Source organism: Sturnus vulgaris, chromosome 4 (genome assembly GCF_052056855.1).
Source record: "Sturnus vulgaris isolate bStuVul1 chromosome 4, bStuVul1.hap1, whole genome shotgun sequence".
NCBI classification, from domain to species: Eukaryota; Metazoa; Chordata; class Aves; order Passeriformes; family Sturnidae; genus Sturnus; species Sturnus vulgaris.
In genome coordinates this window covers 72,588,918-72,609,621 of record NC_142246.1, presented here as the reverse complement: position 1 = coordinate 72,609,621, position 20,704 = coordinate 72,588,918, and the positions used below count along the sequence as shown (strand labels likewise).

General features: G+C 40.5%; 1 protein-coding gene across 11 annotated transcripts in view; it reads left to right on the top strand.

Moving 5' to 3' along the window:
- Positions 1 to 20,704, top strand: part of ANK2 (ankyrin 2) — a 265,077-nt gene that overhangs the window by 186,616 nt on the left and 57,757 nt on the right. For 8 of the 11 annotated variants that reach the window (XM_088164284.1, XM_088164286.1, XM_088164282.1 and 5 more), the window contains 5 exons: positions 1,097 to 1,195; positions 6,101 to 6,173; positions 13,033 to 13,177; positions 17,506 to 17,608; positions 18,209 to 18,312. In XM_088164284.1, coding sequence (XP_088020410.1) covers positions 1,097 to 1,195; positions 6,101 to 6,173; positions 13,033 to 13,177; positions 17,506 to 17,608; positions 18,209 to 18,312 — 524 coding nt within the window. Of the gene's footprint in view, positions 1 to 1,096; positions 1,196 to 6,100; positions 6,174 to 13,032; positions 13,178 to 14,836; positions 14,849 to 17,505; positions 17,609 to 18,208; positions 18,313 to 20,704 lie in introns of all 11 variants that reach the window. The other 3 variants (XM_088164287.1, XM_088164276.1, XM_088164277.1) reach the window with 2 other exon arrangements.

Here is a 20,704-nt window from a genome sequence, read left to right as displayed (position 1 = left end):
GTGTATGAGCAGCTAATGTGCAAGTGACAGTAAGAGTCAAATTATTTGTGCTGTGAAGATGCTAATCTGTTCTGCTTCTAGTCCACAAAATCTGTGCTGCTTCAGGGTGGCTGAGCTAGACTAATAGAGGAGAATTTAAATTATAGATAACTAAGGTTGCTGCTAAAGAAGAGAGAGCCCTCAGGCTGATAAACCCTGTGCATGGTGCAGTGGGGTCACAGGAGAAATAATTTCCATGCAAAGAGCGGTACAGTGACAGTCCATGATTCCTCAGGAGACCAGCATGTTGTCCCTTGGTTCAGTGCAAAATAACAAGGAACAATTCTGTTAGAACCCTTCACAAAGAACCATGGAACACATTCCTTCCTCCCCTCCCCAAGCTCAGTGACACAGGGACTCTGGACTGCCAGTGTTCCAGGAGATGAAATGGGGATAAATAGGCCTGAAGTCTTGCTAAATTATTTTAGTGTCTAATTGATGAATGGCATGTCTCTATATGTTATGAACATTCAAACTGCAAATAAATGTATTTAAATTGAACTGTATTCCTCACCCCGAAGCCTTTTGTGGTTTATATTTGTTAAATCGTTAGCTTTTGTGAACTGTTAATGGAAGTACATTTTTGTTATATGAAGGAATAGGAGTCTATGTGAACAACACAGCTGTAATTTTGTATTCCCCAGATAAGGAATTGTACCTGGTAAAGGTGTAACAGTTTCAAGTGGGAGTGAAATTGTAAAAAGTTAAAATACCTTTTACTTTTTAGTAGAGTATTTCTGCAAAATAAACACCGAACTTATGCAGGCAAGACACGCTGTATAGCGAGATGTGAGCCCTGAAGGGTTAAACCATACAGCGCTGTAGTATTTGGAATCTGGCAGATGTGTGTTGTGTTACCATGGCAATTGGGGCTATAGTCTTTAAGAAGTTACAAAGACAGAGTCAGATGTAACGGTAAAAAAGCCGTGATTTTCCTAGGCTGTGCCTTGTTTTGGATGGAAATGCTGGCTCATGCAGCGTGGAGAGTGATCTCATTGGTTCACATCACAATCCTCCCTCTCTCTCAGCGCGCTCTCCCCCTCTCTCTTCCCTTCAGAATGGTAACACAGCCTTAGCCATCGCCCGGCGCCTGGGATACATCTCTGTGGTCGATACGCTGAAGGTTGTAACGGAGGAGATCACCACCACCACAACTGTGAGTTGCACATGCATTCAAATGTGGCTCTTCTTTACTCAGAGTGTTGTTTTTCTGCTCTTCCCTCAGGCTCTCCGTGCACCTCTTTTCTGTTTTGTTTTGGGAGTTTTAGCTCCCCCCTTCCCTTTCTGTTGCATTTTTGCTGCAGTGCTTTGAGTGTATCCTATAAGCATGTGGAAGTGTGTGTAAGGCAACAGGCTCCCCTGAGCTAGGGAACAAAATCTGTTTGCACACCGATGGAAAACAGCAATTCAGAGTAAAACTTGTTTCTAGACCTGAGCTGCAAACCCAAACTTTCCAGAAGTTTGTGCATTGTTGTTTAGATCCTGCCCTCTTTCTCTGTTTCTTTTCACTTTTCCTTTCCCATCTGGCCTTACATCTCCACACTTTTGACACCTCCTGAGGGCTTTTTCCTTGCAGCATCTCTACATTTGGACTGCACCAGCCAGGGCCTGGAGCCAAGGCTAATGATGCTCACTGGATGGCTGTGAATCACATCCATCATCTTCTTACTCAAGTCACTTCCAGTTCAAACAGATCCTGTTTTTCCAAAATGCAGAGGAATCTTTCCTTATGGGCTCAGTCCTCTCAGTGCTCCGCACTCTTGGAGCCTGTATTTTGACATCAGAGTTCGTTAATGGTGTGTGCTGAACATTAGCAAGGTGGTACTGCAGCTTTAAGCCAGGAAAAGCTGATCTATTTGGACACCCTGAGAGGAGAAAGTTTTCCCTTCTTGCACTTTGACTTCCCATCTACAAGTGTCATAGCAGGTAAAAAGGGAGAACATTAGAAAAAGTGCATAGTTTAAGAAATTAGATTTAAGTCTTGCTTACTGCATTTTTCTTGAAACACTGCTTTAAAGTAATGCTTAATAATTTTATTTTATTTTTTTTAATGCTAATTTAGTGGCCTAGAAACCCCATCAGCTGTAGATGACATTTAGGAGCTCAGAGCTGTAAAAATCCATAGATTACTAAAAAGATGCCACTGCTCGGTCATGGAAAGGGTTACAAGAAGAGAAGTCCAAAATCTCATGTAAAGAAATGGGAAAATACTTTTCATTTTGTTGCATGCTGACAGCAATCGCACTTTATGTGAACCGAGGAAGATGCAATAAAGATAACATAGTGTTAGGTTCCAAATAGAATGTGTCATAATTTATTAATGACCTGCAAAGATCAGGCTGAGTCAGGTTTGGAGAAGGAATTCCGGCATAATTCCAGAAGTCCCTAATAAAGGCTGTGTGTCTCTGTTGTTATTACTTCATGTTCTTGTTTAATCATACAGCACATCACACATGTACGTGCTAATACGTATCTAATCAGAAGTTTAGGAAAATAAAACACTGGGAAAATATATTTGAGAAGCTTTAGTTATATTTTTAAGCTCCAGAGGACACCTTTGTGACATCTCCCATGCTGTGTCCTGGCACAGGTTTTTCATTTATTATTTGATAAAAGCAATAACTTCCTTTCTCATTTCCATTGTATTTCACTGTGCAGCCTTGGACCTTGTCTCATGTAAGTGTTAGATCTGTGCAATAATAGGAATTGCACTATGAAAAGACACATGCAAGTTATTTACTTTGGGTAAGTGTTTCTTTAAGCGTTGAGGGTTCATGTTTTTTTCTATCAGATACCTGAGGTTTAGGACTGAATCAAGTCTGAAATTTACTTGCAGAGTTGACCTGTAGTGCTTGCATATAAGGGAAATCTGAAATCTTGATCTATGTCTGCATACTTTAAAAGTCAAGTGGGAGCCCTCAATACACTCAGCAGATTCTCCAGCTATGAATTCATCTCACCCTTGTACCTTAGGGATGTGTGGAATGGTAATGTTTGGAGGGGGAGATGTTGATGAAACATGATTTAGAACAAGTTCTGCAAAGGAGGGCTAAGTAGCAGGTGCTCCCTGTGCTCAGGTTCTCCAGATGGTGAGGTTGGTGTTGCCAGACCTGAGCCCTGAGAGAAGGTGCTGTCTCCATGGCTACCTCATTCTCTGAGGCTGGGCTGAGCACTGCACTGAGGATGTTACACAGCCCCACGCGTGATTGATATGCAAGTCACTGCCACTTGAGATGAGGAAAAGATCTCCAGTGCCAAAGCCTTTCTTTGCTCTAACTTGGAACAAATCTTCTTCTTACTTGCATTAGTGCTGTTATTAGTGGAGCCACATGCATATATATCAATAGAGAGAGTAAAGTGCACTTTTTTTACTGGAATATTAGAGAGCAATAGGAAATGAGAATAAACTGGATTTTTAGAGGTTTGCTATGCAATTAAGTTTGGGGCCATTTGTACAAACAAGTATAGCCTTCCTATGGATGGATGAATATATGAGGAGCTTTCAGGTTTGCAGTATGCTGCTGTGAGTAAGTCGTTGCTGAAAGCACATATGGGTGTGCATACCTGAATTATATATCGTAATTATTCTATGCCACCCAATGAAAATCTGATCATACCATGAAAGGTTCAAATTACAGAAGCCTTAAGTAAACTCCATCATAGAATTCTCAGTGGCACTAAACTTAGGGAGTGCGAGAAATACACACTGAGCAATTATCCATGTGGGCTATTCATGGGGCTAGATAGGGATTTTAAATTTTGAGAGTATTTGATGTGCCTATCAATTAAAAAAATTTAATATCATACTAGAAGTTCCTGTGAAAACATTAATTCCTAACAGAAGTTGTTGGGATTAGAATTAATGTAGAATTAATGATTTTTGCTGAGTTCAGTGTTCCAGAGATGGCATTGAAGATTCTTAGTTCTGCAATGTGCATGTGCACACACACTCTTTTGAATCTCTTTTCCAAGCTTTGTTTCAATTGTTAAATTATGAAGTGATTTTTTTCTTACTGACGGGAAAGCCAGGAAGTCAATAAAGTATCCTTGCTTTCCTGTAAATAGATAATAGTGTCTGCAAGCCTTAGAGACTGGACTGTTTGTATATGGGGCCTGTAAAAACCTAAGTAATGAGTAGATGGATATAGTGGTCCATAATCCTTGGTTACCCGAGTGATAGAAAAGTAGACAGTGATCCTCTCTATCTGCAGCTTGTGCTTTAACTTAGCTGATTACTCAACTTATTTGTTAACTCTGGTGTTGAAGAGACAAATTCAGTGCCACCTGAAGGATAGCACCTCCCCATCTGTCATCACTGGCCTTGTCACCCCACTGCTGCCTGACATTTCTATCCCAGGAAAGCCATGGGAATACTGGGGTAAAGTCAGTGCTGATGGTGGGGGCATTCGGTGAATATAAACTAATTTGCAACCCTGAACATGTGTTCTGCTGCAACAGAAATAATTAGTTGTTTTTACTCATGGGGAAGAGTGAATTTAGGAGCTTAATTGGGATTGCCAGTTAAGGCAAAGGACATTGTTCTTTCCCTGTACCTCAGGAGGGTAAACTGGAACTGCTGTCAGAGTTAAATAGATTTCAGAAACGTAAAGCAGACTTTTAAAACTAATTTCCAAAGTAATTACACGGTTGGTAACGTAGTTACTTATGAAAGTGCAGTATTTTACAATATTGGCAAGAATGCTGGCTTTGTCAGTTTGTTAGGAACAGAGAAGTACATAACAGGGTCAGGAAATAACTAGTAAGTTTTATGCAACAAAAGCTGCTATTGACTTCACTGCTTGATATCAGCGGGTGTTTTCCCAAAAGAATATTGCAGAAGGGGCTCAGGGTTTGGCTGATTTCATTATCCCTCCCCTGAAATGCTTTTTCTCCTTTGCATATAATGTTAATGTATGCACGATAGAGGGTGTCTGCAGCAGGGAGTGAGCATTCCCTCACAGGGGATTTCTCAGGGGGGCACACGTGGCCTCCTGGCACTGCTCTCCATGCCAGAGGGGCACCTGTGCTCCCACACATCCTTACGGGCCGTGTGCCCTCTGGAACTCCTTTGCTTGGCTGGGAGCAGCCAGGGAAATTGGTACTTTTTGGTTGTGACCAAGGCACTTCTGATCGCTGCTCCTTCTGAAGCCCTTGGCATTTTGTCCCCTTTATCGTAACACGCTGAGGAATCCCCTGCAGGCAACCTGTTCACATTTTGCAGTTCCTACAGTTTCTCTCGTTATGTTCTTCATCTCCTTCTCCAGTCTGAATCTGGATGCTAAAAGGATGTCCCCATTCTAGATTCAGCACCCCTGGACATCTTCTGTTTCCTCCCAGAAGTCATTTATGAAGATAAAATTATATTAAAAAGAAAAACCAAACAGACTTCCAGTGTTTTCCTGCTCTGTGCTCTCATGTTTAACCAGAATCCTCCCACTATGCCTCAGTCCATACTTGCCTTGATTCACAATATTTTGAGCTTTTAGGTGCAAAATATGTTTCAGAATCTTCAAACAATTTTTTTTTCCTCTGATGTGTAAGTGCTTAGGGGGAATAGACATGATTTATGAAAAGAATATAATTAATATGCGCTGTAGTCACCTTTTTCTTGAGAGTGGGGAGAAATGTTTCAAGTGGCCTGTGTAAATCCTTCTCATCTTTTTTTAGTTTAGGAATTTCACATCATTCATAACTTCATTTCCAAATGCTTTACAATTTAATAATTTCCATATGCCCCACAGAACTTTCTGAAGCTCTTCTGTAGACATTACCTAATTCGTTTTAAAATCATCTTGGAAACATTGAGCTGAATTGTTCTACATGCACCATTTATAAATAAATTTTATTCCTCTGACCAGCTGATTATCTTATATTTTTGTACTTTTCTGCCAGAAGAAATATTACCTTATGCAGCACTGAAAATAGGAGCTTCTGGAATAAAGATGAAAAAGAAAGGGGAAGGGGAAACACGTTATGAAATGCCTCAGCACATCCCACTGCTGTCTGTTAAAATTCTCTGCTGTAAACTTTGCTCCTCTGACTGATGATTCTGTCTTTGCAGACTGTAACAGAGAAGCACAAGCTCAATGTACCCGAGACAATGACTGAGGTCCTGGATGTGTCAGATGAAGAAGGTGAGTTACTTTGCTAAATTCCTCTTCCATATCACCTATGTAACCTGTTATATAGGCTCAAGAAGCAGCTTGAATACTCTGACATCTTCATTTTGCTGTGCATGTGATGAAGTTCTTTTTTAATGATGTAATCATTATGGTATTTGTAAAAAGATGCCAAAATTTGAAACAAAGCAAAATTCTGAACCCATACATCTTTTCCAGAAAAAGCTTATCTGAATCAAATTGGCAAATGAGACCATTTCCCAACTCCAGGCTTTAAAATGTTACTCTAGAGCTGTCCCAAAGTTGGCTTTGACCCTCCCATAAAGAGGAATCTGAGCAGTAAATTTTTTGGATCTGTGCCACCTATATCAGATACAAATACCCAGGAATTTCACCTAATTGGAAACATTTGTGTCAGAGGATGCATCATAGGGAGGGGAGCATTCCCCTCGGGGAGCTTTTGGCACAGGGGGGCTCAAGGATACACATGGTGTGATACAAAGCAACAACATGCTCATAAGGTCAGGACTTGGGTTTCAGAGGCTTTTACAGGCAGATGTGTTGCACCACTTAGATACATCCTAAGGAAATCTCTCTGACCTTTTGGGAATAGTGATAAAATACCACATTTTTATACAGCTCAGAATTGCAGAAATGGCCTAAATCCATCAGCTTCTGGGAGTTCACAAGTGACTTCTTAGAAATTTTAGTCACAGCAGTATTAATAAATATAAACACATTTGAAAGGATATTCTATGTTTCTTTTTACATTTGGCAGTGTTAATATTACAATATCCTATGTGTACCATTTTATGGTGATTGCTATTATTTCACACAAATAATTTGTAGGGTGAGTAGTTTCCAGAAAGTCCTGGGAATTTGGAAACTCAGGTTACAGAGTTGGTGTTTTTCTTTTACAAAGAACGCAGATGCACTTGTGGTTCTAAATGGTGCACAAAGTTAATGGCATTCATTAATTACAAGTGCTTGTATTGCTTTTAGAAATGGGATTTATGCTGATAAATGAGTTACACTCCTGAGAAAATATGGTGCTTAGGCTCTAGATGCAACTTTTTGTTTTAAAATTCAAAAGCAAACAAATGTGATTCAAAGACAATTATTTTCTGCTGCATCATGACCAGTGGAATTATTTTGCTACTTTGTCTCTGATTAAGAAACACTCAGCTGATTGTGTAACTATTATGTTGAATTGCCTTTAAATTGCTTATTGCCTTATGTTCACCTTGTGTAGTTTTCTCCCAGTCTTTTGATCTACCCTTGAATCATCTTTAAATCCACAAAGTCTAGTATGTCTTCCGGCTTCTACAGGATTAATCCAGGGTGTTCCTTTTTCTCAAACCAATTTGTGTGTTGTACAGCCTTTAAGCACTCTGATGAGGAACCCTTCAGTGATGGGGAAGCATATAGTGGCACGGGTGCTGTTAGCAGGAGTTCGTGGAGTAAGACCCACAGACTTTGTCTTTTTGTTTAACTCAGACTGTTCGGTTTATTTTTTGTGTTCAAACAACACGTGTTTGCATAATTTGGGTACCTAACCCTGCTCCTCTCTGTTACTTTTGAAGTGTGGCTGAGTGTGTGTCTCCTGCAAGGTGGGAGGAAGAAGGGAAGCCAGAAAATCTCAGATTTATTACCTATATCTTGAGTGTGTTGGCAGAACTTGAAGGGGCTGTCCCGCATGACTAATGCTCTCCCGTGCTTTGAATTAACATTCACTGCAAGAACTCCTATCGTGGCTGGTGCTTGTCACAGTCACTTCAAAATAGCTGGGGACAGGAAGGCTGCAGGACTTGTTTAATAGAGAGGATGAACCTTTTAGTGGTGGTGTAGCTTCATAAGAGGCTAACAGCAAGGGTGCTGTGATGCTGTGTTCTTTCAAATGACACGATATATTCTGAAATGAATTGATGTGCTGCTATTATAGTCCTATAATACAATAAATATAATGTCTATCTTTATATCTACTTATATATGGTTTTTATATATATAATATATAATAAAACCTGCCAGCTGTATTTATATAATTATCAAGTTGAACACAAGAGTTCACGTTCAAGCTGAACAAAGTATTTCAGGTCCCATTGGGTAGCATGCTCGTCACTGATGATAAGTATTTTGCATTTTGCTTGGAAGATAGTTACATTCCATAATTGTATGCTGTCATGTTGTTAATATAGTATTCGTATTCCGAAAACAAAGTTAACATCCAGTCTTAGCAGTATAAAATAAAAGACAAATATCTTATCAGATAGCTCAGCTTGGGATGGAAGGTCCTGCTCTGTGTAGCTTATTTTAAAATATCTGGAGTAGACCGAGAGTCGTACTGATTCTTCCTCAATTTTCTTCTAGCGTTTTTGTTTTTATCCACTGAATTGTTACTCAGAATTCTTTACTTTTTATGCTACCTGCAAAACCAAATCTTTGTTTTGAACAGAATCACATTGTATTTTTTATTTAAAATGCCATTTAATCCCTGTTCATGGGGGTTGCACTACAGACTCCTAGCCCATAGGCAGAACTGTGAAGTGATGTGCTTTGTGCAACACGTACTCCTGCCAGCAGAAGTGCTTGGTGTGGATGAAGTTGCACTAAAAAACCTGTACATTTTTATCATTGTATCTGCCTTGGCTGTAGTGCTGCGAAGTTCAGTTGCTTTAAAGCTGTCATCATGAAAGAAGCATTTTGCACCTGAGGGATCCTTAGAGCAGTAAAGGGAACTTATTGCAAAGTATCTTGTGAAATGTATTTTAGTGATGTCTACAGAATTAGTGAAGTTAAGCACAAGCAAATATTTTTGTTAGGAATGAGTCTGTGTGTGTAGACACACAGGAAAATCTAGAAAAGGCAGGAGCCTGGTTCTTTCTTATTTTCCCATCTATTAATATGCTCCTCTGTCTTCATTCCATGTCCTCATTTTTGTGGCAGAAGAGCTGCACAAACCTGTGGGGAGATAGGTTGAAAGGATAAGGCAGAAGGCAATTGATCCCGATGATTACCAAGGAGTAGAAACAGCCTTGCCTGTCCAATGAGGTTGGGTGCTATAAAAGAGTGGGCTAGCTGGCCACTAGTTAAGTTGCAGTTGGAGTTGGAGCTTGAGATGCAGAGTCTGCTGCAGTTTGGGATGGAGTCTGCTGGCTGTGCTGTGAGGAGTAAGGGACATGCAGTCGTGCAAAGGACGGATAAGGTAAGAAAATATTGTGTGAGGGATAGCTTGGGGTTTAGTCAGTCATGTAGAAGGAAGAAGGAAACTTGCAGAGAGAAGGAGTCGGTGCTGTGTGAAGCTGCCTATGAGGGAAGGAGTCAGAGTTGCCTGGAAGTTGTTCATTGAGAGAAGGCATGCAAACTTTTTAATAAAGGACTAGTGATGATGCCAGTCATGTCTGACTCAACATAAAATTGCAACATGAACCAACAATGGTTTATCTTTGAGATTCCCATGGGAGATAGTGCAGTAAGTATAGTGCTCTAGAGAGAGAATACAACAGGGGAACAGGATGTTCAAGAATGTTCATTTGTTTCTGTTTGAGTCTCCTCGTTGCTGGTTGATTTTCAAAAGCTCTAGTTTCACTGTCTGCTTGAGAGCAAGTTCTGGTTGCTGCAGAAGTTGTCAAGCTCTGGCCATGCTACCCCACATCCTCCATTCTGGCAGCACAAACGTTTCACCATGTGGTGACCCAGCCCAGAAAACTGATCTGTCTGAAAATGAATCTCTTTGTCCTGACAAGTTATTTTCCAGACAGATAACTTTTGCAGGCAGAAGGGAGTAGAAAGGATGAAGTAGAGGGTGAAACAATGCTGTCAGGAGCAGCATGGCCTGAGATGGCAACCAGGAAAGTTGGTTCACACCCAAGTGTAATTAGTGCTGACACTGCAGTTGCAGAAAAGGGATAGACAAAGGTTGTGTGCAAAGAGTTCATGGACAAGGTGTTGTACCTGTGAACTACTGCATTGTAGTGACCTTGGATTCCAGGAAGCTGTTCACAGCTGATCCTATATCTGGCTGTATGAGATTTCTGATTAGAAGGAAGAACTCCCACAGTGCTTAAATACAACAGTGAATTTCCTGTGTGCCCCCACACATGGCCTTGGAGCAGCTAATGCTGCAGCATATGTGTGAGAAATGAGAAGCTAAGTCTGGACAGAATCCACTGCTGTTGTACATGCACATAATTCCTCCTGAATTCCTCCTGAAGAAGCACCTGAATTAGTGGGAAAACTCGATTTCCTTAATTAAACCTGGAAGTTAAAGCTGCAGCCAGGAATTGTTCTTAGTCCACTTATGTTACTGTTGCTCCACGTTAAAACGCAGTAAATTTAGAATAGCACCGCTGAGTTAATTCACCCTCTAGATAAAGCACTTTGGATCCAGCAGCATTAAATGTAGCCAAAGGATGCTGACTTAGAGAAGTAAAGCTTCTGTGGCTTAGGGATATTTTGTTATTTTATTGTTTCTTACCTAGATCCAACGTAGCAACTTCTTAAATAGCACAGTAACTACCTATCAAGTACTGAAATTCTTTTTGCAATGGGTTAATATGCAAGGAAGCAAAATCAAGGTGTCTCTCCCTCCCCTGAGTTCCTTGAGAGCAGAAGTGCATTTCTTTTTTTGAGATTTGCTTCACCTTCTGCCATTCTGTGAGTGCTGCCCTGAGTTCCCAGTAGCTGACATGATGATTCGTTTTAAGTCATGTATCTGGCTTTAAAAACACCTATTAAAAGCAAATTCTGGCAATTTGACACAGCCCCCTTTCCTTTATTATTTTATTTTAAAATTTTCTCTATATTTTTTCTGTTTTGTGAGAAACAATTCCAGAGCAATTCTTGTAGAGCAGTTGTATCTTACAGTTTTGCAAATTCATATATGGCCACAGCAAACCATGGAGCATCAATGTGAAGGGTTATATTTGTCACAAAGTGGTTAGTAAGTGGTGGAAATGTTCCTGGCACTAATTTGATGGGGAATGAGATGGCAGACGAATTGTTTCTGGCATGATGAAAAAGGGCAGTTCCTGTATCGCCACAAAGAGACCATCTGGTGAGATCTGCTGTGTCAGGAAGCCCTTGGTCAGCTGAACATGCAAGCTTTTAGAGAGAAATAGCCATTTTTTTTTCCTCTCCACATGCAAGGAGGCACTGCGTGTTTGGGGCATTCATCTCAGGATGGGAGGGCACAGGGGGTGGGGGCAGTTCCCTCAGTCCTCGCCTGCTATTGCGAGATATCTGTGCCTGGTCTGGTTACTGCTTGCAACTGTCCCATCGCATCAAACACTGCGACTTAGCCCTGCTGCTGACAACTCTCAGATGAGAGGCCAAAGCTGAAATCAGAGTAGACTTTGGATTTGGGATTTTTTTTTTTTAAGGTTGTGGGTGTGAGGAAAGTGGTAAAGATATTGCCTTTGTTTCTATTATAAATGGAATGTCTGGCATGATTATAATTATCTAGTTTATTTGAAATATAACTTGAAATTCCTTTTGCTGTTTGATTAACAGCATTGCCTTAATATCTTCCAAGTTTTCACTAAGCCCTGTGCTTTTTAATATGACATTCCCAGGAAACAGGAGGCATCATCTGTCAGAAGACAGGAAACATGAAATGATTAAATGCATTTTATTATTTTCTGTGAAACTGTGCCCAGTTTCTCCCTCTTAATGTGGGCAGATGGAATTTTCAAGAGTTTTTGTTGTTATACTGGAAAGATTCAAGACTCATTTTTACATATATTTGTGTATACATAAAAATCTTACACGCCCCCCCCCAAGTTTACTTAGCTTTAGATGACAAATAATAAATTATTTCTTTCTTAAATGAAATGTCAAGCTAGAAAAAATAGCTTGATTTGCTTTGTGAAAACAAGTATCAAGATGAGCTTCAGTTTGCCCACACAGCCTTGAAAATGAGAAGGCTTAAAGCTCTTGGTGGCCTGGGGTCATGTTGTGTGGGTCCCACCAAGCCTCTGGCAGGCTCACACCGCAGTGATTTACCAGCGGGAAAATGACTGAAATATCCAGGCAGAAACTGTGGAGAGGAAGTGTCTTGCAAGTGGGAATGAAAGGAAACATCTACATGTTGCTTGGCAATGGAATCTGTTTTGTTAGTCTGCTGGGGAAAAGCAAACTGTGACTTCATATAGACAGAATTTCCTGGGGAAAAGAATTCTGACCTAAAATAAAAGGATTCAGTTTCATTATTCAGAGTGTATGTATAAAGGTTACTGTGTCAGATAACAAATGATCATTTAGGCTGGGATTCATTACAATTTATGATCATTCCCATCTATGCAAGTCAGCTTATTTCCAGTTTCTGGATGTTGCCATGTTCTAGAAATATCCATGTTGTTACTGATCACAGAAAGATGTTGGAATATGGGTGACAGAGCCTCGTATGATATATGGTGTGGAAAGCAGAGAGTTTAAATTAGCCTTTGCAACTATAAGGCATAAGGCCACAGAAAGCATGTTTTCATCTGAAAACACAGAGGTTGCAGTCAAATAGGTGGTGATATTTAACCATGAACTGTCAGGATACGGCATAGCTGTGTCCAGAAAGCTGAAATAGATTAAAAAACAGAAAGACCACGCTTTAGAGTATAGCAAAGAAATGTGCTCCTTGCCAGTGCGTGCAACAGCAAAAAATGTATGAAATCTAATTGATTAATCACCTTGACTTTAATTTTATTTTTCAAAATATCTTGCTTGATGTGCCAGTTTGATTAAATACATTAACTGCTTGTGGTCTGCAGTGTTTCCTGAGTGGAAAATGCCTCCCTGTTCATTGTGCCATCCAGCTGTTTGATCCTGAGGTGCCAATGGCATCAAACCTGTGTGTGTGCTTATCCCTTGTGTGATTGATTTGCAGGTGATGACACAATGACAGGAGATGGGGGGGAGTACCTTAGGCCAGAAGACCTCCGGGAGCTGGGAGATGACTCTTTGCCAAGCAGCCAGTTCTTAGATGGAATGAACTACCTGAGGTACAGCTTGGAAGGAGGACGCTCAGACAGGTATTTGCCCAGATGAATCACTTTTCTCGTTACACCTGTGCACTGCTTTTGCTGTAAGTGTGTGAAATCCCTTGGCGGGGTCTCTCTGCTTGGGGTGTGCTGGTCAGCATTTGTTTACTCGGTGTGGCAGCGTGGCAGTCACCGCTTTGCAGGAGGAAGGTGTGGTCACCCTCATCTCCTGCTGCCACGGGTCAGGGAATGGGTGAACAGGGCCTTTGAGCATCAGGTGAGCTGACTTTTTGGAGTGGTTTGCTGGCTCAAGGCATCAGGAGAGGAGCAATGGACTTGGTCATTCTGCACTGGAATGGCAGTGAGTGTATTGTCTGCAAGCACATCCACTCGTTCTGGTTCCTCATGTTCTAATTAGCAGGAAAAAGAAGAGTCGTCCTTCTACTGACACAACTATAGTAATAATAATAGAATAGAAACATGAGTGTGTTCAGTCCAGACAATGTACTGATTTGGTTATACCTAACAAGTTGAACTTTAGTCTAGATGTCTTTGTGGAAAAATAATGCCTGCAGCTTTGATTTAATTTTTTTGGGGGGAGGGTCGTTATAGTCTACAAAAAATATGGAGTTCCCTTCCCAAAAGGAAAGCCTTCATTAGTGTGCATAAGGGTAGGCTCAAGCTGGCAGATTAACCCCCACAGTTCTCGTTCAGAATAGCCACCCAGGCTATGCCTGAGCGTAATCAGCACTGTTTCCAGATTTCACTGCCTTTGGAACTGGGGTACACTAAACGGAATAAAAGAAAAAAAGTTGAAATCTTGGCAAGAGAATTTTGAAGCTACCTCATTCTCCAGTCTTGGTCGTTTTTCTGGCAGCATTTCTGAAGCTCAGTGGAACCAGTAGGATCCGATCTGTTTACTTGAGTAGGCTGGGAATTGCTTCTGGAACAAAGGATGTCAGGAAACAGTTTGGTTTGCCTCGCAGCATGTGTAAATCCCATCATTCAGGTCCTGCAAGCCTGGAGTCTCTGGTTTTTAGACAGTGAGTCCACTGAAAACAAAGTGGCTGTGTGGCTTTTTAACTCTCAGAGGAAGTTTGTGAACTACATCAGAATGCCTAAAATCAAAACCTTTTATTCTTTCAATGGTAATAAAGTTTGGGACTTTTTTAGGTTTTAAGATGTTGTATAGAAATGATTGTGCAGGCAAGTGTTGAGACGGTTTAAGTTAATCTCAAACTTTTCATATTTTAGGTTTTAAATCTTGTCAGTGGAATTCTGTAGATTCTCGCTGACGTGTCACTGATAGGGTTTATTTTGTATTGTATGAAAACTATCTCAAATTCTCTATCAACCAAAATTATACTGAAATGCAGCAAAATCCTAAAGGGGGAAATAATGAAAGGGGGATATCATTCTAACTCCATGGTTTCATTTTCTGTCACCTTCAGGTTACTGATTTTAAGAATTTTCACAAGGACTGCTTCAGTTGTTTTGCATTTCCTTTTAATGTGATTTTCATTGCATTATAATGACTTTGGTTTTTCAGGAAATTCAGTAAAGCGAGATACTATTAGTAGTCTAGACTCATGTAATCTTAAGCATTAAACAATTTGATTTACAAACATGTATTTTTCATTTGTAACCATCTTCCCTATTTATTTTATTTTTCTCTCCCCTTCATTTTTCTTTTCCATATGCTTTCATTAGCATCATGCCCAGGTAGGTATTACATAGCATGAACACCTGTTGTCTCTATCTCCTCCTATGGCACCTGTCTCTGTTCATCCACTTTGGAGGCCTGCTGTATGCAGAAGTTGAGTCAGAGAACCGAAGGAATCATCCTGCTGTTGAGCAGCATTTTCAAGGTTGATTTATACAGTTTTCAGTGACCCCAGGGTGTTTTCTCAGCTTCTGAAAGAACATATGTAAATGTCCACTTCCACGTAAACAAGAGAGATGCTCAATCGGACTAGAAGTAGTTAAGTCTCTGTCTAGGCTGGGAAGTGTGTGTGCACTGCAAGTCTCTCAGTCAAGCAGATTAGAAACTTGGCATGGGGATGCTGTTCCTACTTTCTGGATACCACCAGGGCTCTATTCAGGGCTTAGAGGTGGGTGATATGTGCCTGTGCACACAGGCAAGATGCACTCTTAGGTTCAGGAGCTTTGCAGCATTCCCGGCTCCCACAGTTCTGTCTCTGGGGCTGAGTCCTGTTGGTCCCACAACCATTCAGACTTCAGATTTATCAACCACATTTGAGAAGAGTCTGCATTTTGGTGTTGGTCTTGTGTCTGATTTAGGTAGGCTTTTTTATATTTAGTAGAATTCCTGAATACTTATGACAATAAAAAACAGTAAATCCTGTATTCAGTCCATAAGGAGATTGTCATTTCAATCACTACCTTTATTCCTAAGGCTGAGCAGCACAGACCTTTAAACTACTGGTTTGCTCTCCACTGAGCAGATCCAAAGCACAGATGGGGCAGTGCCATCTGAGCACTACTTTTGAAATTGAGTGTAGCAGGGAATTTTTATACATAATATATATATAACTGTATATTATGCTATAATATATAACTATACTATAACTACCTGCAGACCTCAGTCATGAGGGCCTGTCTGCAGATAAAGCCCATCTCCCTGATGTATTTATTAGAGATTATGTACAAGTACTACGTGGTGAATAGCACTGGGCTACTCGTAGTTGTGGTAGTATCAGTGAGGATAGATGGAATCACCATAGGGATAACCAGCCAAATGCAGTTCAGACTTCCCTTGATTTGGTATCTATCCAGGACATGGTGTTAGCTGAATAGCAGAACCTACAGCTTGGATGGTGACTCTCTCACTAGCATTGCATGGCTAAGCAAAATGCTTCTGGAAGTGTCAAACATGGAAATGATCACAGGATAATGATGGCAAATGGGGTCTGCTACTGAGGCCTGTTCCTCAACCTAAGAAAAAATACTCGGTTTTGGTTTGCTTTTTTCTCAAGGCTTTCTGAAGGCTGACAGTTCTGTAACACCTATCTTTGCTTCCAGTTTTGTACAATCCACCTGGGATGCTGAGCAGGCCATTGGTATAAGCTAATGATCAACAGCATTGGTTATTCTTCAATGTCATATATTTCTAATTAAGATAACCATTTGCTTCTATAAATGGATCAAAAAATACGGAGTGAATGTAACTATCGTTAAAAAAGGCTGTGGTCTGAATCAGATGGTATTTGATACGCGCTTAAAGCATTTGAAACTCATGTCTGTAATGAACCCATGACTTTTATTGTTAACTGCTGAAAATGAATTATCCCTTAAAACTCTGTGCATCTGGATAAATGGCCTATTGTTCCGATCTGCCATGTTAGTCATTATGAGCACTACTCATGGATGTGTAAGCCAGGAACACAAAACTGCTTCCTTCAGTCAGAGGTGCCATATTCCTCAAGGTCTACATCAACATCAGAGTACACGCACAACATCTGAAGGTGGATGATCTGGTTTTAAAAATCACTGTTGTCATGCTGCAGCTCGTGAATATTAAAAGGACACAAGTCGTGCTATTTGGTAGCAGAAACCCCATTTACCTCAGTATGTCCTTCTGCGGTGTCTTATTTGTCTATTTTTTTTTTGCTTTTTGTTGGTGGATACTGCAGCTACATTCTGAGCCAGTGCTTGGAAGCAGCGTATTTACTGCCTTGCACCTCTCATTGCTACAGCAACCAGTGCTCTGTAGAGCTCTGTGTACTTACAGCGAGATCAGTGCTCACACTGGGGCTGTCTCCCTGCAGATGCTGTTGGGATTCAGAGGAGGATTCTGTTTTACACAGGAGCTTGTGGCTGGCCACACTTCGCCTTGCTGTGTGTACCTTCCAGGGGATGATGCCAGGCTTACTGATTCACAGTTTAAGGGGAGAGAGTAGGTCCTAACAAAGCTTCAAAAAGAGTCACTGTAGCTTTTCTTCAGGTGGTAGCATCCTGGTTTTCTGTAGTGGTTTGCTTGTGTGATGCAGCAGAGAAATTCTCCAAAGAGCCTTAACAGAAATGAATGCTCTTTGTCGTAAGGAAACCTTCATGCCACAAAGCCAAATCTAAAGTATTTGTGAGTATGATCTATGCTGTCATCTAGATTTATCTCTAGGTTCTGCATTTGGAAGCAGATAGGTCAGTGCAAAAAAGGCTTTGTGGCTCATGGTCAGAAATGTGGCACAACACAGGCATGTAAATTTGTGTTTCCCCTGACTGTGCTCTGCTGCCCCTGGAAGCTGCATGGTGTTGCTAATAGCACGCTTTTCTCATTCTCCCACTCGATCTGTCATGACACCTTTGCAACATCCTGTGTGCTGCTGATGCATTGCTCTGGCATCCTACCAACCTCCCAGCCTGCGGTCCTTCAGTTCCGACAGGTCCCACACGCTGAGCCACGCCTCCTACCTGCGCGACAGCGCCATGATCGACGACACCGTGGTCATCCCCAGCCAGCAGGTGAGCACACCTCTCCAAGCCCCTTCTGGGCTGCTGACATCAGGAAACAGGGAAAGGTCGCACTGCAAGTGGTTCTGGTGAGACTGTAATGGTGTATGCTGCTTGGTTCATTTGAGTACAAATTTCTCTATTTTTCAGGCATATTTAATGGCACACTGAGCTGTGCAGTATTGAACTCTATTCCAAAATAAATGGATAAACTGTGTGAATATAGCACAGGGACTGTGTTCTTAATATTCTCCATCTTAACTGATATTTGAATGTTGCTAATAGACATCGTGCTGCACATTCAGGGGATATTGAGATCATAGCTGTTGTCCTAAAAGATGCTGCCTGCTGTAGTTTAAAAAAAAAAAGTTTAGGAAATACCTTCTTAGTTAAATCACAGCATTCATTTCACTGGGACCACTAACATAAGATTACTTTAGGGAAATACAAAATGCTACTGTAAGAGTTTCTAGTATCTTAATGCTATTAGTACTCCTTTGTTGTAAAAGAAAATGTTTAAATGCTTTAGGCACTACTGTGCAAAATACATCATATTTTTGTGTTCATTAATTGATTTCATTGTAGTAAAATGGGGTTATTTTGCTTCCTAAGGTAACAACTCTGGCCAAAGAAGCTGAAAGGAATTCATATCGTTTAAGCTTGGGCCCTGAAATCTTGGACAATGTGGCTCTTTCTTCCAGCCCTATTCATTCAGGGTGAGTGTATCAATTAGCATTACACTACAAAGTGAGAAACAGAGTACTTGCAGTGATATGAGCTTCAACTAATGCTTAGCTAGGAGCTGCATTTTATTTCATTGCCTCCTGGAGCTGCCAATAAATTGTTGTGATCTTTTAAGCTATGACAACCAAGCAAGCCTGAGTCAAGACTATTCACTGAAACCACTGCAAGTCACTGAGCCCTCAGTCAAGTTCAAGGGGAATGAACATGATAAATTACATATACACACAGGCATTTGTGTGCATTTTATGGAGCAATAAATACGATGCCTTTCAGAGCTAATAATGATTGACACCAAGTGTTTAATCACTCCAGATGGTCAGTACTTACCATGCTGGTGGAGTGGTTGAGGTGAGCACCAGCTCTAGTGTTGGCCTTCTAAATTATGTAAATAGACAAGCAACCTAAACATCACGTGCTTTGCACATATTTGACCACTCTCTTCATGTACAACTGACTCTTTGTAAGCATTTGTATTAGGCACACTCACTGTCTGGCATAAGGCAGGTCAAAGTGCAGGGCCAGCCAAGATCATATTTACTCATGTGACATAGGTGATAATATTGTTTGTTAGCTGATTGTGGGGTAGTTGATTGTGACCAGCGCTGTTTGGATTTGCTTCTCATGATCTCCAAAACTAACAAATGAAATGAAAATTCTTAATATGTAAAGTATGTATCTGTTTATATATATATGCAGGTATGAAAGCTTTAAAATTGCTTTGGTGCTTTATTCTAACCCTAGAGAGTTTACAGATTTTTTCCAAAGGATGTATGAATTTGCCTTTTCCAAAAGGTAGGTCTTTCCTGTGAGTGCAGAGGATGAATTATATACTTTCTAGAAGAGCAGTATTTATTTCTTGGGTGTGCAATTATTTTGTTGGGGTTTTTTTTTAAATATGAGTGATATTCCCATCTTTTGGGATGGCCAGGATGCTAGTGGTAGGATAAAATATATGATTTTAATAGGAGCAACACTCTCTGGAGCCTTATATGAAATAGTGGATTTTAACACGACAAAAACTATGTTCTTCTTTCTATATATACACACTAACCTGACACTAAATACTGTAATAAAGAAGTCTTTAGAAACAATTCCTCAGCCTTTGAAAAAGACTGTGCAACATTCCATTTTTATCTTGCTTAGATTGGTCTGAGTCATTACGTTATCATAAACTATTGGGATGCATCTGTTTTCTTAGAAAAGTGCAATGACTACTGGAGCTTTGCTTGTAAGACCTTATTTTAAAAGTGAAATGGTTGTAGAAGTTCATGATGGTTGCACTCGCTCTGCTGGAACAACAAATGTATTTGTGATTCATAACCCTGTCGTCAGCCACACTCCCCTCCACATGCAGACACATGCTGTTAGTGGGTTCTTATGAAGCAGCAGCACTGCTGATATTTAGGGCATGCAGAAAAGTAGTAGCTACCTATCACAAAAGGAAACTCTTAGACTTCTCAAGGAAATCCTAGATAAACGTTGTCAGTGGTCCTATGCAATGGGCGTGGTCTTGGTTTTTCCCAAGACACTGAAAATTAATTGAATTCAAATGGTATTTTTGAGAAATAGCGCATCAGCAAAGTATTGGACAGTAATTGTCACAGATGTAGTAAGTTTGTATTCTGTACAATCTGAGGAGAGAAATGACACTTGTTTCCCTGCACCACTCCAGTGGTGAGCCCTAAATTACTGTAGGGTTCTTACTGATCTCCCTTTGCAGGGAAGTGTTCCTATGGATCACAGTGTAACACCTCCAGGCAAAAGGATAAATTCATAGAGAGCTGTTCACTCAATGTGGAACTTCACAGATATTTCAGCCTTTGCATAACTAACCAAATCTTCTTCCATGTCTGAAATTTCAGAAGGGAAAATGTTTTAACCATCCATTTAAATGTTAACTAGAACTTCAGTATGTTCCTTCAATATGTTGATAATTTCATCAGGAAGGAAGAAGTAGTAAGTTCTTTGGTCAGAGTCTTTGGCAACCATTTTGAAACCCCAAAAATATTTCTCTCCTAAGAGGTAATGGTCTTGTGGGACTCCAAATCTCAATTTAAAGGTCTCTTGGTCATTTTACACAGCTGACAGTTTCCAGATAGTTTCCTACTTCGGCTGATGAAAAAAATATCAATTCCTGCACTTACACTCCCTTTCAAGCAAATCAGATTTTCTTCTTCTCATAAAATTACTTGATCTTACATAGGGAGCAAAGTTAACGATCTCTGACTATACCAAAAGTTTGGGCCTGAATATCCAATAGGATAGAGTTTTATGACTTTGATGCTGATATTAGGGGATATTATTTATAATCTCCTGCTGGAATGTGAGAGACAGAACTACTGCCTACATAAATGCAAATATGTT